At 58.2% G+C, this 16455-nt stretch overlaps 3 protein-coding genes across 3 annotated transcripts in view; all 3 read right to left on the bottom strand.

Annotated features, from left to right (window-relative positions):
• Plin4 (perilipin 4) overlaps positions 1-3074 on the bottom strand; it is a 7331-nt gene extending 4257 nt beyond the window's left edge. The window contains 5 exon segments of the mRNA XM_055617739.1: positions 2-480; positions 1928-1989; positions 2655-2787; positions 2874-2941; positions 3029-3074. Coding sequence (XP_055473714.1) covers positions 2-480; positions 1928-1989; positions 2655-2787; positions 2874-2924 — 725 coding nt within the window. The 5' untranslated portion in view covers positions 2925-2941; positions 3029-3074.
• A 1776-nt stretch (positions 3075-4850) lies between these two features.
• Positions 4851-11208, bottom strand: Plin5 (perilipin 5). The gene is made up of 9 exons (XM_055617735.1): positions 11158-11208; positions 10764-10878; positions 10516-10576; positions 9955-10150; positions 9282-9364; positions 8841-9021; positions 7927-8126; positions 6149-6262; positions 4851-5750 (listed from the first exon to the last, which is right to left on the bottom strand). The coding sequence occupies exons 2-9, from the start codon at positions 10805-10807 to the stop codon at positions 5238-5240; spliced, it is 1392 nt and encodes a 463-aa protein (XP_055473710.1). The 5' UTR covers positions 10808-10878; positions 11158-11208; the 3' UTR covers positions 4851-5237.
• A 1888-nt stretch (positions 11209-13096) lies between these two features.
• Positions 13097-15210, bottom strand: Lrg1 (leucine rich alpha-2-glycoprotein 1). The gene is made up of 2 exons (XM_055617774.1): positions 15185-15210; positions 13097-14343 (listed from the first exon to the last, which is right to left on the bottom strand). The coding sequence occupies exons 1-2, from the start codon at positions 15208-15210 to the stop codon at positions 13326-13328; spliced, it is 1044 nt and encodes a 347-aa protein (XP_055473749.1). The 3' UTR covers positions 13097-13325.
• Positions 15211-16455: the final 1245 nt, after the last annotated feature.

Raw genomic sequence — 16455 nt, 5'->3', positions numbered from 1 at the left:
CACGGCCCCTGTGAGTCCTGTGGCCACTGTGTCCTTAGTGCCCATCAATACACTCTTGCTGGTGTCCAGGCCTCCCTGGACAGCCCCCTTGGCCACATCCACGGCCCCTGTGAGTCCTGCGGTCACTGTGTCCTTGGTGCCCGTGACCACAGCCTTGGTCGTGTCCAGGCCTGTCTGCACTGTGTCTTTGGCCATGTTTGCAGCTCCCATAAGTCCTGTGGCCACCGTGTCCTTGGTGTTGGAAAGGACAGTTTTTGAGGTATCCAAACTTCCCTTGACAAGACCTTTGGCCATACCCACTGCTCCCATGACACCTTCAGACACTGCCTCCTTAGTTCCCACAAAGGCTGACTGGGTGGCACCCAGGCCACCCTGGACCATTCCTTTTGCAGTATCCATGATGCCAGCCACCCCAGAAGAGAAGGCATCTTTGCTGCTGGTCACAGTGAAGCTTCCTACGTCTTTGTTCCCAGCCGTTGTCTAATAAGGAAGGGCACAGGTCAGCATCTCACAAAAGTCCCTCTAGGGTGGACTCTGTGTCCACACTCTGCATTCAGTGTCCTGGGTCCCTGGGACCTCCCTTCGCACCTACCCCAACCAAACAGCCTAGCCTCATCCAGGTGCAGGGTAATGTCTGGGGACCCAGACACTGCCTCCAAGACTCCATCGCATAAAGATGAACGATCATCCTAGCACTTATGAAACTGAGGCAGGAGGATTGTCAAGGGCTCAAGGGCTGCCTGGGCTATAGTGTGAGACCCTGTCTCAAAAAACAAAAACCAAAACCCTACTTGACAGAGACTCTCTCTCAGACCATTGTCCACTGGTCTATGAAAAACCTCAAGCATGCCAAGGGCCCACGGGGTCAGAGGACACACTCTTGTCACTTGGTCCTTTGATACAGGATCTCATATAACCCAAAGTTCACTATGTAGCCAGGGAAGTCTACATAGTGGCCAGGGAATGTGGCCCAAGGGACAGTGCTGGATGGTGGAGATGGGTTGCCCCTGAGCAGCTCCAGGCAGATAATTCTTCCCCAGGGAATTCTGGGCATACCTTCAGACACTGACGTTGTTCAGAAGGGAAGCCACAGGCATTGAGTGGATGGAGGCTGGGCCCAGGGTGCGCCCCACAGCGTCCACCCAGTGAGCCTGAGCGCTCACTGTGCTTTCCACAGTGCCCTGGGCTTGAACCGCCAGCTCTTCCCTGCACATTCAGTGCCACCTTCCTCAGAAACCTACAGCCTACCTAGAAAATAGAGCCGTGCCTCCTGGGGCTGGCGCTGAAGCTCGGCATGGGGATGCACGTATGGAGTCCCAGCTTTCATCCCCAGCAGCCTGTAAACCAGGTGCAGAGGCACACAAACCTGAAAGTCTTTCTCAAGGGCAGCCTCAGCTACAACATAAAGTGCAGGCCAGCCTGGGCTACATGAGACCCTGATTCAGGTTGTTTTCTGTTTTCAACAAAAAACACTTTCTTCAAGGTCAGGAGGGTGAATAAAGGTATTCCATGGGTGCTTAATTGTTGCCAACATAGAGGGAATAGCAGGCTGCCAGGGATGTGACTTGACTTGAGTCTCCAGGGTGTGGCCCCAGCATTGCTGGCTGAGAATTTTGATCCTAGTGGTGCTTAGGGCAGACAGGGATCACAGAAATGAGGGTGGGGTCTTCTGCCTTGGTTTCTCTGCACCTGTCATGTTGTGTTGTGGGGCACAGTCCCTCTGTCCTCAGGAGCAGGAAAGGACTCATGGTTAAGTTCTGAGCACAGAGCCTTATGTAGGATTGCTGAGAACTTGTGCCCATTTCCCGGCTGTGAAAACTGAGGTCCAGGGTGGAGAATGTACTGGGAACCTCCACCCCATGGAAGGAACTTGCACCTCTCAGACAATGCCCAGGTTTCCTGTCCAGGGTCTTCCAACCCAGCTCACCTGTTCAGAAGGCTGGAACAGGCCTGTGGGACCCGCTGCCGTCCCCTGCGAGTTGGTGGAGGCTGGAGAGACAGAGCCAGGTGGGGAGTGAGAGACAGGGCTCCAGTTCAAGCCTGTTGCTGTTGTGCAATTACTAGGCCTGGCCCTAAAGGACAGGAATGTCCCCACCGCAGGCCAGGGACAGCAGGAGGTGGCATCCACAAGCAGGAGCTGAGCCCAGCCTCCCTCCCCTACCCGGCCTCGGCAGGAATGGTCCTGTGACACAGGGCCTTGCAGCTAGACTCTGGGAGGACTTTCTGTGCCGGGCTCTAGGTGCTGGACACCCACCCTGCACCCTATGGGCCCATGGAGCCTGCAGTTGGAGAGTGGTGCCTTCCTGCCGCAGCTGCCAGCTGCCTGTCAGACGTATGTGACCTTCAAGGCAGGAGGTAGCCTACTGCAGGCACCACGGCTGAGTCCCAGAACGCTGTGTGACCCTGGGGCAGCTGCCGGCCCTGAGTATCTTTGACAAGCTCAGGCAGCCTGATATCTAGTGCTAAGAGCAGAGGGGCCATGGCAGGCTTTACACTCCCTCTTCCCCTGGCTCTATTGCCCAGTATCTGTGCCTCGGTTTCCCCATCTAAAGAGATAATACAGACACAAGGTCACCAGGATTGCCACAAGTCCTTCCTGGGCAGTCGCTCTGCCTGGCCCCTCAGTCCCCCATCATTCCCCTTGTGCCACTCACCTGGAGATATGGGGACTGGAATCCCCGTGGGGTCTGTTGCTAGTTGTGCGTCCTTCGTGGAGCTGTGAGTGTGGGACACCAGGTTCCTGGCAGAGCTGAAGCCAGGCAGGGACCCGAAGAAACTGCTCAGGGTCTGCGTGGGGTGGATGGGGGCAGCTTGAGTGGACACTGGGCTTACCTTCCCAGGGTCCCTGGCAGGGTGGCCTTCTGTTCTCTTACCTTGCCTTTGGATTTGGGGGGACCCCTGGTCCCATCTCCTGGAGCTGACATGATGGCAGCCTGTGGGGCTGGAACGGGGCAGAAAGTGGCACATGGTAGGGCAACCTCTTGTTCCATCCCCACCCCAAGCCCTACGGACACCCCCCTTCACCCACCTGGAGGCGGCTGGTGCTGAGTGACGCAGCTGGGCTCCCCTGGACCGTGTAGGGTCCCTCGGAGCAGAACAGCTGCTGGCAGTGCCTCGGCTCCCAGTTCCCAGGCCTTATAGGGTCTGGGGAGGGTGCGGGCTTGGCCGGCCCAGGCAGGCGGCCAGAGAGCTGGGAGGGGAGGTGTCACATGCCTGCCGGCCTGGGCCAGTGTGGACCCGGCCCAGCACCTTTCCCCCGCTCTCCACCCAGGCCAGGCCGCCTCTGCTCGGTATCCGCCGCAGGCCCAGTGACTCACCGGCCAGCTGTGCCCCCAGGAGACTGCCTGCTCTCTGCCTCTCCTTTCCTGAGATGGGACGCCTGACCAGGCACCACTTTGGGTCTCAGTTTCCCCTTCTAGACTCATCAGCTAGCTTCCTTGCCTCCCTCCTTCCACTCTTCCCCTGCCTGCCCAGCTCCATCTACTCCAGTCACAGGGGCCTCCCCCGACACCTCAGACCCTTTCTTGCCCAGAGCCTTTGCACAGCCGTGTCCTCTGCCCCAGGTCTTTGCACAGGCCATGCTCCTGCTCCTGCCTGTTACACCTTCCTCTAGACTCCCACACAGCCTCACCTTCATCATGCTGTTTACATCCTTCACTAGGACAGTGCCTGGCACACATCAGACACTTAGGAAACACTTGCTAGATGGGGACAACTAAAGGTTCATGTGAGTTTGAAATGAGGTCATAAGTGAGCAGCAGTCATCAACACTACCTTACCGTTCCTGGGGCAGAAACAGGTCCCCAAGAGAAGAGTGTGTGTCCTGTGGAGGGCAGTGACACATCCCTCTACTGAAGGGACTTGGCCTGAAATGGGAGAACACAACTTTGGTGGACCTCGCCTAGCCAGTGTGTGTGTTGGTGGAGCATCCTGGGCCTGGGGCCCCTGATCTCACAGTATGCTAAACGGGCTGTCAGTGGAGTGGCCGAGCAGAATGAGCACACTCCCACCCTGGCTCTGTCCCAGGCTTAGTACCCCTGGGACAGGGGTCCCAGCTTCAACGATGGAGCACTTAGCTCTGGTGCCAAACCGGGGGAAGAGCTTCCAGGCTTTGTTTCCTCGGGGTCTTGGTTGTAGTGTGACAGTTTGGAACAGAAGAGGATGGCCCCAGCTATTGCTCCCGAGGGTGGCAGGGGCCAGGGGAAGAGAGCATAGGATGGGAGCAGTGCAGCTGGCTCCCTCTTCTGCTGCCAGCTCCTACCTGCCCCCAACAATCCACAAGGCTTCCTGGAGGAGGCGGCATTGGGCTGAAGGAGGTTTGTGCCTGTTCTGAGCACTAGGGAGCTATGGGGTCTCCGAAAGTGCCAGACCATCCAGTCCGGGCTCCAGAAAAGCCAGGGGCTACCCTGACCTCACCACACCGAACAGTGGTTTCCCAACATGCTGCCCAGTTCCAGGAGCCAGCAGGGTGGCCAAGAATGCGGGAAGAGGCCGGGAGGGCCCAGTGGGACCCGGCCGGCCTTTGCCCTGCCTTCATCTGCCACAACCCTTCACCAGTGCAGCCACGGAAGCTGCAGTCTGACTGTCGCCTGCAGGTCCAGTGAGGGGGGGGGAAGAAGCCACCCTGTGGCACCCCCTTCTTCTCCTGCTCCTGAGAGGTTCCCAAAACTCATTCATACTAGCGTAAAAATGACTTCACTTATGTGGACTGAGGAGGACGAGGTTTGACCCAAGCTACTCCATGCAGCTGGGGAAGAAAAGTACTGTCCCTGAACACTGGCTCAAAACTGTCCCCTCTTTCCTAAAGTCACACTCTGAAAACCCCAAGCACCCAAGTTCCAAGACCCACCTCAGAGCACAGCAAACACATTTATTCCGGACCACAAACAGCAAAGCAGCTGGGCCACTCTGGCCCAGCAGGGTTATCTGGGCATCTTGGAGGTTCACCAGCCAAAAATGTTTGATTTGAGGAGCTCCAAGCACCCAGTAGGTACTGAGGCCACCTGTCTTCCTTGGAGCCAACTTGCTTTTGTTTTTCCTTTGAGACAATCTTGATAAGGCAGCTCAAGCTGGCCTGAAACCCAGTCCTCCTGCCTCAGCCTCTCTTGTGTCAGCTTTGGATCGTAGGAGAGGGAGAGTCTCCTGTGAGGGGTTGAAAGTCGCCTGCTGGGGTCTGGGAGCGGAAGCTCTGGTCTGCTGAGTGTGTGACCACCGGGGGACAGGAGGGGCCTTGATGGTCAGAAGTCCAGCTCTGGCATCAGTGTGTGCTTGACCTGGCCACTCAGAGGCTCGGCCTCTCTTCCCCCTGGGTCTGCGTGTTCAGCTTCCCAGGCCCTCTTCTGGGCTGGCCAGTCCATGTGTGCCCAGCGGGGGTCAGGGTCACCCACCACCTCATCCACACAAGTGGCCAGGTCGACCAGGGGCTCCGGCCGCTCAACCAGGATAGGTGCAAAGGGCCCCACCAGCCAGGGCAGTGGCACAGCCCGCAGGACCAAGTCCAACAGCTCATCCACACAGTCGTGCGCCCGGGCCACACTGCCCCGGCCCTCAGCCAGAGCAGTGGGCGCCACGTCCCCAAGGCAGCGCGCGTCAGCAAAGGCAGCGTGCAGGGCGTCCACGCTGCGCTGCACCTCGGCCACCTTGGCCCGGGCACTGGGTGGCAGGCCCCGCACACAGCCTGCCAGGGCGTCCACTGCACTCTGTAGCTCCAGGGTCAGGCTGCGAGACAGGGCCAGCGTCTCCAGCTCCACCTGCAAGGGCAGGCCTCAGTTTCCCCATGCATCTAACAGGATGCCTTAGTTTGGCCTGCCTTAGTTTTCCCATACATCTAAGGAAGTTTTGGCCTGCCTCAGTTTCCCCAAGAATTCTAATGTGAAGGCCTTGGCTTGCCTCATTTTCTCCTAAACACAATAATTTGACCTAAATTTCCCACATGGACATCTAACAGGATTGACCTGCCTCAGTTTCCTCTATGGACAGATAGCTCTGTTATACTTTACCTCATGGATACAAAAGAGAGTATATGCTCTGCCTCAGTTTCCCTCATGGACACCTGACCTGGTGACTGAGAGCACCTGAGCCTGGCTTGTGGCACACAAGGTTCCTGTCCCAGGCCCAGAGTGGTCCTGCCTTCCCCATGGTCCCTTACCTGGTTGTGGCTGCGCCCATTCTCTTGCCATGGGCTCAGGCCCCCCCACAGCTGCTGCTCCCTTGGGGGATGGACAGCAGGGGCGGGGCTTGCCCCGCTCTGCATACAGTGAATCTGTGGGTTGGGGACACCAGGAGTCAGGCTGGAGGTGTTGAGGTGAGTGGGCCTGCAGCAGCCCTTGGTGAACACTGTCTGAATGCAGCCAGCCTTGCATTCTGCTGACCAGCCTGCCCCTCCGCCCCTTCTCCCCTCTGCTCCTCTTGACCCTCACTGTCACAGCCCTGTCCCCATGGGTCCCTCTGCTCTGCCCCAGTCTTCTGCCTGAGGAAGGCGAATGGACAGTGACAGCATGGTACATCCAAGCAGGAGAATAGTATTCATCAGGAAGAGTGGTCCACAAGGTTCAGTGGGCGAGAGGAGGAGATACCCAGCACAGATCTGCTCCCACGGCTCCCCAGCCCCACACACACAGACAGGAGCTGGGAGGGTAGGAATGGGTGCTGGTGAGGATGGAATTAATATTGAACATGGACAGAGCCTCCATGTATGGAGACGATGGTGGTGGGACAGCTTTGCGGCTTCCCGAGCGCCAGGCTGCCAGGCCTGCACCACCACGCCCCAGTAACCCATAGAGCAGGTGTTTGAAAACAAAGAGATGGGCACTGCAAGATCCAGTTGCCCCATACAGCTGGTGAAGCATGCAGCACAGTGAGCTTTCTCAACAAGCGTTTAGTAACCAAACTATGTGCTAAGAGAAGCCACTCAGTTGCTGTGGGCGGGCGTGGACAGGCCGGCCAGCCGCACAGTAGGTGCTCACAAGCCAGGTGTGAGGAGGGCCCGTAGGGCTCAGTGCTGAGCCCCTCCACAGCATGTGTGCAGTCCCGCCCCATCCCAGGACTGGGAACGGGGATCGTCTGGAAGCTTCTGACACACAGGAAACTAAAGGTCACCCGGGTGGAGCGTGTGACGAGGCATAGGCCACGCTGCAAAGGCCCTGCCGCACCGGCGAACAAACTGAGTGGGCATGATACACAGTTGCTAGGGAATACTACTCAGCCAAGAGAGGAAACTCCAACACCTGCTCCCCATGAGTGCAAAGCCACGTGCTTCTGAGTCCTACTCTCAGAAGGTCCCAGACAAAGGCCCTGGGGCAGGGTAGAACCTAGTGTGAGCAAGCGGGGGCGGGTGGAGGGGGGGCAGGAGAGGGAGGACCCAGACTGTGTTCACCTCTGGTGTGCACTGTGAGGAGGACCTTTCTGGGCCAGCTGAGGGCAGAACCACTTGTGTGCAGCTGCGGTGGGTGTGGGGCTATGAGGGGATGGGGAGAAGAAGGTGGACTGGGCAAGGAATTTGGAGGCAGATTTGTTAGCCAGCAGGTAGGTAGAAAAGATGAAGGGCCCTCTCCCGCACCACGGCCTCAGCTGGGATGGGAACAGAAAGTGAAAAGGCAGCCAGTTTGGGGGATGGCTGAAATTTGAACTGGGACCTAGGTGACACTTCCAGATGGGGGCAGGGATGGGGTCTCTTTTCCCTGTAGACTCAGATCCCTGGGAGCCCCCCTCCCCTCCATGAGAGCCCAGCTCCGACCCCAGCAAGAGCCGGGTCCACACCACAGCTAGAGCCCCAGGGACAGCCCCGCCCACATACCAGCTAGAGCCCCGCCCACACACCCAGGAGAAGCTCTGCTCACACACCCAGCTAGAGCCCCGCCCACACCCCAGGAGAAGCTCCGCCCACACCCCCACAGCCTTGACCCAACACATGAATAGGTTGCTCACCAGCTCCAGGGTTTTCTGTATCTGGGCCAGCTTGTCCTGGGTGCGGTGTTTGCTCTGCCTCAATTTCCCCAAAGAGTGTTCATAGGCTAGATGGCGGAGGCGTGCCGACAGGGATCCCAGACGCACAAAGTAGCCCTGTTGCCGCCTCTGCTCCTCCAGGGAGCCCACTTCCGGACCCTCGGCCTCTGCTGCCAGGGCCGCTAAGGACAGGGACACCAGGGGATTGGCAAGGACATAGCTGCCCCTCCCCCATCCCAGAGCAGCGCCAAGGTCCCCACTTGTACCTTCCTCAAACCCCATGACCTGCTCTTTATTTTTGTTACTTTGCCAAAGATATCCTCTAACCACCCCCCCCCGTACCTGTGACACATGAGTGTGCGCACGTGTGTGCGCAGACACACTTTTGAAAACTGTTCTGAAAGGTCTTAGCATGCCAGGGGCAGACCCAGGAGTCAACCCCAGGCCTGATTCTGTCGAACAGCCTCTTAAAAATTAGATCAGCAGGGGCTGGAGAGATGGCTCAGAGGTTAAGAGCACTAGCTGCTCTTCAAATGGCCTGAGTTCAAGTCCCAGCACCCACGTGGTGGCTCCCAACCATCTACAATGAGACTTGATGTCCTCTTCTGGCATGCAGGCAGAATACTATATAAATAATAAATAAATCTTAAAAATAAAAAAAAAAAAAAAGATCAGAGCCAGGCCCGGTGGTCACCAGCCAGCAGTTTCCAGGGGCACCAGTTTGAGACTGGTTTGTCACATGCGAAAGTCACCTTTTTTTGGGGGGGGGGTTCGAGTGCCTGGTTTTCTGGGGCGCAGAGAGGAGAAAGAGAGCCAACCTGGGTTGGGTCCTGGCTCTCCCTGTACTGGGCTGTGCGGCCTCAGGCAAGCCCCGGCCAGGCCTTTCTGATTAGTACCTAGCTCATCCTCAGTCATGGGCAGGAAGTGATCCACCAGCTCCTCTGACTTCACCAGCACCATGTCCATGGCTTGGCTCACCGAGCGTCTCAGCTCCCCGCTCCAACGCCGGCCCCTCCGGGCCAGGTCCACCACGCCTGTGACGCTATTGGCCACTGCATCCTTGGCTGATGTCACCACCTGCAGGAGGGGTGTCACTCTGGGCGCTGTGGGCTTGTTCCTCCGTTCACCCCCAGCATAGCCCTTGGAACAGTGATTCCCCAAGACATTTGGACCTCTTCTTAGTTCTGTGCCTCAGTTTCCCTTCATTAAATATGTGGCCCTGACGCTCTCCCCCTCCAGCCAGCACACCATACAAGTCTGCTTCCCTCCAAGTCCTCCCTCTCTCTTCACCCTTGAGGGGGCAAGGATGGGGGCTGAGGTCACTTCAGCTCCAGTACCAGGTCTGACGGCTGCTGCAGGAAGGGTAGCTTTTCTTCCAGTTTGTCCAGTCCTCGGCAGGCAAGGTCATTCACTGTGGCCACTGAAGAGAGAGGGAGAGCGATGGGACATGTGAAGAGCTATGGCAGGAGGGACATGAGGCCACAGGGGACCTGGGATGTTCCAGCAATCGAACTCAGTCTCCCCTGTGCCCTGCTGGGCCCCTCAGCCCAGCCCAACTCAGGGTCTTGGGAACAACAGAAAAGCTGAGGGCCGGCAGGGACAATGCTCTTCAGTATGCAGTCCACCACGGGTCTCTGGTCCCCTGGTCAGGTGGGAACCCTGAGTCAGCGACCCGAGACAAGGAAGATGCTGGAAGGTAGGAAAGGCAAGGGACCACGAGGGGACCCAGGAAGGGATTTGGCCCACTACGTGTGGGTTCCCGGCACTGAATAAACAGGATGTGGTAATGCACACCCATCATCCCAGCACTCAGGACGCTGAGGCAGGAGGATTGCCGAGCACACCAGGCCAACCTGGGCTACAGAGAAAAACTGACTCAGAAAAATGACAAACAAAACCAAACAAACACAACAAGACAAAAAGGAGGGGGAAGAGACTGTGAACGGGCCGGGGAGGGACACCCGGTTCCTGGACACCAGGGTGGGGCCTGTGGCGGGGCCTCAGACTCACGCTGGGGCTGCAGGTGCTCCAGGAGCGGCTGTGCGCGGTCCAGGGCGCAGGCGGTCATGCTGCAGACACAGTGCTCAGCGAGGCGACAGGCCGAGCCCAGCAGCGGGTGCCTGTCCTTGGCAGCGTTGTAAGCACCAGACACGGCCGTGCACGTGGCCTTGACCAGGGGCAAGGCCACCACGCGCTTCACCGCGTTCTAAGGGAAACAGTGGCATCAGGGCACAGCCATACCCCACATCCCTCCTACGGGACCGGCTGCGGGACGGAAAGCAGGTTGCCCGGCCAAAGGCTACACCAGTCAGCGAGCGCACAGAGCCACAGGGCACCGTCTGGTCCTCCGGATGAGGACCCCGGTTAGGGAGCCCAGGAGACACCCGGCTTCTCGGGGCCTCGGTTTCCCCACAGTTTGTAGCCTGAGCTCGGTGCCATCCTTGTAGTGACTGATAATGGGTGACACACCAGTCGTATGGAGCTTGGTCAAGCGGGAACCAGCCACGAAGCTTCCTCAGAGGCGCCCTCCGCCCGCTCACCCCTGCTGCTGTCCCTCTCTCAGTCCCTCACCTGCTGGCCCAGTTCCCCCAGGGTGGATCCAGGGTCCTGAGCTGATTCATCATCCGACACCCTGGGAGGGGATAGGACACAAAGAGGGAGGGAACCCCTAGGTCAGCCCCGCGGGGTATCCTGGGGTGCGTTGGCAAGGTACGCACAAGGCCCCGCACACTGAAGGCGGCTAATGAAACCCCTATGGCTTTGTCGGGGGACAGGGGTGAGCCCTGGGGGACGAAGATGAGTTCAGAGTTCATTATTACCTGCTGTGTGGCACCACACCGGTGTCTTCACCTCTCTGGTCCATTTCCAGCAGGGACAGACCCGCACAGCAGCCCCCCTTGCGGAGGTGGAGGTAGCAGCTGCAGACTCAGGTCCCTTGGACAGGCAGAGAAGTTGGGGGTACAAGGAGCTTGTGGAGCTCCGAGGTCACCCTCAGCTGTCCAGAGTGACAGGGCCACTGACCTCAGGGCTCACACCCGCCCTGCGCGTCCCCACCATGGCCGTCCCACTGTCCTCTGCGCCTGGGCCCCGCCCAACTGGGTCCTGGGCCCGGGGCCCACTGGGCCAAGGGTCCCGCCACCTGCTGCGCCTGTGGCTCTGCGCATGCGCAGCCGTCCCCTTCACCGGGTTGGGAAGGTCTTCATGCGCCCTCACCTGGGTCCGAAGCTCAGACCTCGCGGATATCCCAGGCGCCCCTACCCCGAGCCAGCCCGCGGCTCTTATAGCAGGTCTGGGGTGGGGCCTCCGCGCAGGCCAATGAGGCTCCGGGGGTGTATCCGCTCCCCATCACGCGCCTGGTTGCCATGGCGACCCTGGGACTCTGCGGTCCAGGTCGTCCAGGTCCGGTCACTGCAACTGACCCCGGACTAGACCGAGGACTTTTTGATTCTTAATTTTCTTTCCGCTTGTTTTATTTTGAATCAGAGGCTCACTCTGTAGCCTAGGATAGGCTCAAACTAACTACGTAGCCAAAGATGGTCTTGATTCACCACCCAACGGCTAAGCTAACAGATGTGCCCCACCATGCCTGGTTAGGCAGTGCTGGACATGGACTCAGAGCCCTGGGTGCTGGGCTAGCTCTGCCCCTGAGGCCCACTAGGCCCAGCTTCCTTTGTTATTTTTATTACACTTATGTGTCCCGGTGTTCTTCTGTCTGTTTGTGCACCACAGGTACCTGGTACCTGTAGGGGCCGGAGAAACTGACAGACCCCCCTGGGACTGGAATGACGTGGCAGTGAACCATCTTGTGGATGCTGGGATTCGAACCCTGGCCTGAGCTTTTCACCACTGAACCACTGTCTTTCCAGCCGGACCTTTTTCTTTTTTTTTTTTTTTTTTTTTCTTGAGACAGGGTTTCTCTGTGTAGCCCCAGCTGTCCCGGACTCGCTTTGTAGACCAGGCTGACCTCAAACTCACAGAGGTCCACCTGCCTCTGCCTCCCGAGTGCTGGGATTACAGGCATGCGCCACCTCTACCAGCTGGCCAGATTTATTTTTAATCTGCGGTTTAATCCTGAGAGCTGTTGATCCTGTCACTTCAGACCCCATTTTACAGATCAGCAAACTGAGGCCCAAGGCTTTATACCCACTCTCTTTAGCTCTCTCTGCAGGACTGGGGTGAGAAGCTCGGTCTTGCTGAAGCAGATGTTGTTACTCTGAGCCACACGGTGGAGGCAGGAGAATCATGAGCTCAAATAATCCTAGGCCACAGAGCAAGTTTGAGGCCAGCTTGGGCTTTATGAAAAAAAGGAAAGGAAAGGAAAAGAAAAAGGAAAGGAAAGGAAAGAAAAGAAAAGGAAAGGAAAGGAAAGGAAAAAAGGAAGGGAAGGGAAGGGAAAAGGGAAGGAAAGGAAAGGAAAAAGGAAAAGAAAAGAAAAAGGAAAGAGGAAAGGAAAAGAAAAAAGAGAAGAGACGAGGAAAGAAAAGAAGAGAAGAGAAAAGAAAAGAAAAGAGGAGAAAAGAAAATAAAAGAGAGGACAAGAAAAGCGTCCACCCCGCCTCTCAGGGGCAGAGTCCCTCTGCCTAGAGGATGAAAAGCTAAAGCTGTAGTTCATGTGTAGTTCGATCCCAGCACTGGGGAGGCAGAAGCAGGAGGATCTCTGAGTTTGAGGCCAGCGTGGTCTGCAGAGAGAGTTCCAGGACAGCCAGGGCCGCACAGTGAGACGTCTGGAGAGCAGGCTCCGTGGGTAAGGTGCCTGCCAGGCAAGCCTGAAGACCCGAGTTTGTATTCCCAGCACCAAGGGAAAAGCTGGGCACAGTGGCTCGTGTGTGACCCTGGCTCTGGGGGGCAGAGGAGGATTCTGGAGCTGTCTCGTCGGCAGCTCAGTGAGCTGCAGGTCCTCATAGGGCAGAGAGAGGATGGGCGAGATGGCTCCACGGGTGAAGGAGCTTGCTGCTAAGCCTGAGGACTTGAGTTCAAATCCCCAGCAGCCACATGGTGTACAGAGGGAACCCACTCTGCGAGCTGTCCTCCGACCTACCCAAGCTCGCTGTGGCTCATGCACACAAAACAAACATAAAAGGGGGAACTGCGCAAACGCTGAGCCGCTCAGTCAGCCTAAGGAGCTGTTTTACTAACCTCTGTGGGACCCCTGAAACAGGCCGGTCAAAGCTAGCTGAACACGGGGCGCGCTGGGGTCGGGCAGAGGAGGACTGAGAGGTGGAAGGGTGGGGGCAGGGAGGAGCCGGAGAGGAAGCCAGGGACCAGCAGTCCAGGCAGAGGAGACCGGGAAAGGCAGAGGCTGGGAGCCTGCGTGCCGAGACCTGAGCGGCTTGGCTCAGGGGCGAGCGGGGTGTCCCCGGCCCTCACTCCATTCGCCATCCTCACAGGGACCGCAGCTCCGCCAGGTCCAGCAGCCGGCGTCCCCTCATGGCCTCGGGCTCTGCGCATCTCGTGTCGTTCTGCGAGAACATCTTGTGTCTGTTGGCGTCCAGCCAGCGGCACAGGTCGGCCAGGACTCTGTCGCAGACCCACGGGTTGTGGGAGACGTCGAAGCCCTCCTGCATGTCGCGGGCCGGCCTCCCCAGGGACGCCCACAGGCCCGGGGGCGTGCTGGTCAGAGAGTTATTGGACAGATCCAACATGTCCAGCTGCCTTAGGCCCCGGAAGGCGCCGGCCTCCACCGTGGTCAGCTGGTTGTCGTTCAGGAACAGGACGCTCAGAAACGGTTGGGGCGCAAGCAGGCCATCCCCCAGCCTCTGCAGCCGGTTCCCTTCCAGGTGCAGGCGCTGCAGCCGCCTCGGGCCCCGCAGAAGCCCCGCGGGCAGCGTCTCCAGCAGGTTGTCCCCAAGGTCGAGGGTGTGCAGGGCGTGGAGGCCGGCGAGGAGCCGGGCGGGCAGTGAGCGCAGCCGGTTCCCTGCCAGGTCCAGGTGGCCCAGGGCTCTTAGGCCCCACAGCCACCGCTCGCTGGCCGCCCGCAGCTGGTTCTCCCTCAGGACCAGGGTGCGCAGGGCGCCCGAGGCGCGGAACAGCCCGGGGGCCAGGCCGTGGAGCGCGTTCCGGGTCAGGTCCAGAACACGCAGCCCGGGCACGGGGGCCAGCAGCCCCGGGGGCAGCGCCTGCAGGCGGTTGCTGGAGAGGTGCAGCTCCCGCAGGCGGGGACACCCTTGCAGGGCGGTTGCGGGCAGCTGCGTCAGGTTGGAGAATTCCACCGACAGATGGACGGTGTCGGCCGGGAGGGGCCGCGGGAACTCAGTGGGACCGTGGCAGGAGACGGTGCTGCCCCGAGCCGACTGCGCTATCAGGCATTCCTTGAGGCCTGACACGCTGCTTTCAGCCGAAATCCCCAAGAGCGCCAGGAGGAGCAGGGTTCTGGGAAGGCAGGGGTTGAGGCTCTGGGGGCTGAGATCAGTGGGCCATGGTGAAAATGTTATCCCCTTCTTGCCACCCCGCTGGCCAGCACCCTGGACTGCCCCGAGTCCTTCCTCCCCAGGACCAGGACAATATGGTCCTCATGGTTGTGTTTCCTGAGTCTAGTTTTTGTCCCCTTACCTGAGTGGGTAGTAGGCAGAGCCAGTGAACTTCTATTCATCCTGCAAAATCTCAGTCACACTCTGCCCTGGTTTTCGCTCTCACCTGCTGCCTCCCCTCGGCTTCCAGAAGCCGCCCCTATCAGGTTCAACAGCGAATCTGACCTCCATGACAGTTAAGTCCCTGGGTCTGACCCGTACACACTTCCTCCCTCACCGCCGGCCCCAGCCCGTCAGCAGTTATCAATTAGTCACAGCCAGGCACCTAGTTACTTCTAATCTGGCCGGTGTCCTGGGTCTCTTCCTATCTCCCTAGTTACATGTTTGGAAGGGAGAGTCAATGGACTCCATTCTGCAAAACGCCAGCCACAATGTGTTCTTAGGAAGGCAGAAGCTTCCGCACTGAGCTCCTTTTCTCCAGCTCTGTTTTGGGTTGTGGGATCACTGCTGGATACTCAGGGAGAATTCGGGGTCCAGGTCTACCACAACCCTCCAAGGTCTGGGGCTTCCCCACGGCAGTGGTTGTGACCATGGCCTCCAGCAGGCGTCCTCTCCCATCCCTGCCCAAGGGGCCTCTGGTGGTCTGTCTGTACAGCCTGCAGGCCTGCATCTGTCCCTGGCAGCCTTGCTGGGTCAGATCTATGCCCTATGGCTGTTCTTGGCCTGGTGCCACGTCTACCCAGCACCGGTCAGATGGTCAGATGGAGACCTACCTTCCTTGTTGCCACCAAGAGGCCATGGCTGCTCCTCTTTTCCTTCTGAGTCTATCCTGGAGGACAGAGGAAGGTGGCTTTCTTCATACGGTCCCCACCCTAACTCTGGGGCAAAGCAGGAAGAGCTCGGGGGCAGGTCAACATTGCTACATCCCTTCCAGGCAGTGGCTGCTGCTTCTTGCCCGCCCCTTCCCGGCCCTACTCCAGTTTCTTCTTCCAGCCAGGGGGCCATCCCACCCAGTGTCTCCTGGGCTGAGTCCCCACCTCTCCCTCCCAGGATTTAGGGATTGAGCTTGCAGTGTGATTGGGGACCTGGCTGCTCTTTGAGCAGGGAATAGGGAACAGCAGAAAGCTCACGGGAAAAACTCTCTGGTTGGGTATACTGGATTCATTTTTTTTTTTTTTTATGTTCATATAGCTTTCCTACTGAGCAAGGGACAATGCAGGTTCTGATTCTGTGGTCCTCCACAATGAAAGGAAGCAGGTGGCTTAGGTTCTCTGGGACTCTGGGACTCAGTTTCCTCACCTGCACACCTGGACTCCGTCTTCAAGAGATCCTTTTTTTAAAGATTTATTTTGTATACAGTATTCTGCCTGCATGTGCGCCTGCAGGCCAGAAGAGGGCACCAGACCTCATATAGATGGTTTGAGCCACCCTATGGTTGCTGGGGACTGAACTCAGGACCTCTTGAAGAGCACCCTGTGCTCTTAACCCCTGAACCATCTCTCCAGCCCTCAAGAGATCCCCTGATGATTCCGTTCGGCAATGCAGTGTGTGCACGCGTCTGTTCTGAAGACAGTGTGGCACCTCACACGCCATCACAGCACTCAGGGGTTGCAGTGTGGAGGCAGGAGGGTACTCCTACTCTGACACAAGCCTGGGCTACATAGTGAGACTGTCAGACAACACTAAATACTACAATAGCAAAATGCATGTTGAGGCTGTGAATTTGCCCTTGAGGACAACTTTGGCTGAATGTATGTTTGGTGCGCAGGCACACACATGCACAGGGCCTCTTTCTCAGCCGCTCTCCACTTCGTTCATTGCACAGGGCCTCCCCCTGGTTGGGCTAGGCTGGCCTGCCAAAGGCCAGAGAGTCCCAGGATCTTCCTGTCTCTGCCTCTCCAGTGCTAAAATAAACTCTAGGCAAGTGGCACCAGAGTTTTCTGCGAGTGCTAAGGGATTCAAACTCAGATCTTCATGCTTGCACAGGAAGTGTTTTACACACTGAGCCCAGCACCCAGCTCATTCCACCTTGTTGGCATCTTGG

The sequence above is a fragment of the Psammomys obesus genome, unplaced genomic scaffold, assembly GCF_907164565.1.
Source record: "Psammomys obesus unplaced genomic scaffold, mPsaObe1.curated_primary_1811, whole genome shotgun sequence".
NCBI lineage: Eukaryota > Metazoa > Chordata > Mammalia > Rodentia > Muridae > Psammomys > Psammomys obesus.
Note: the sequence above shows the minus strand (reverse complement) of the source record. Positions and strands in the feature narration are given on the sequence as shown.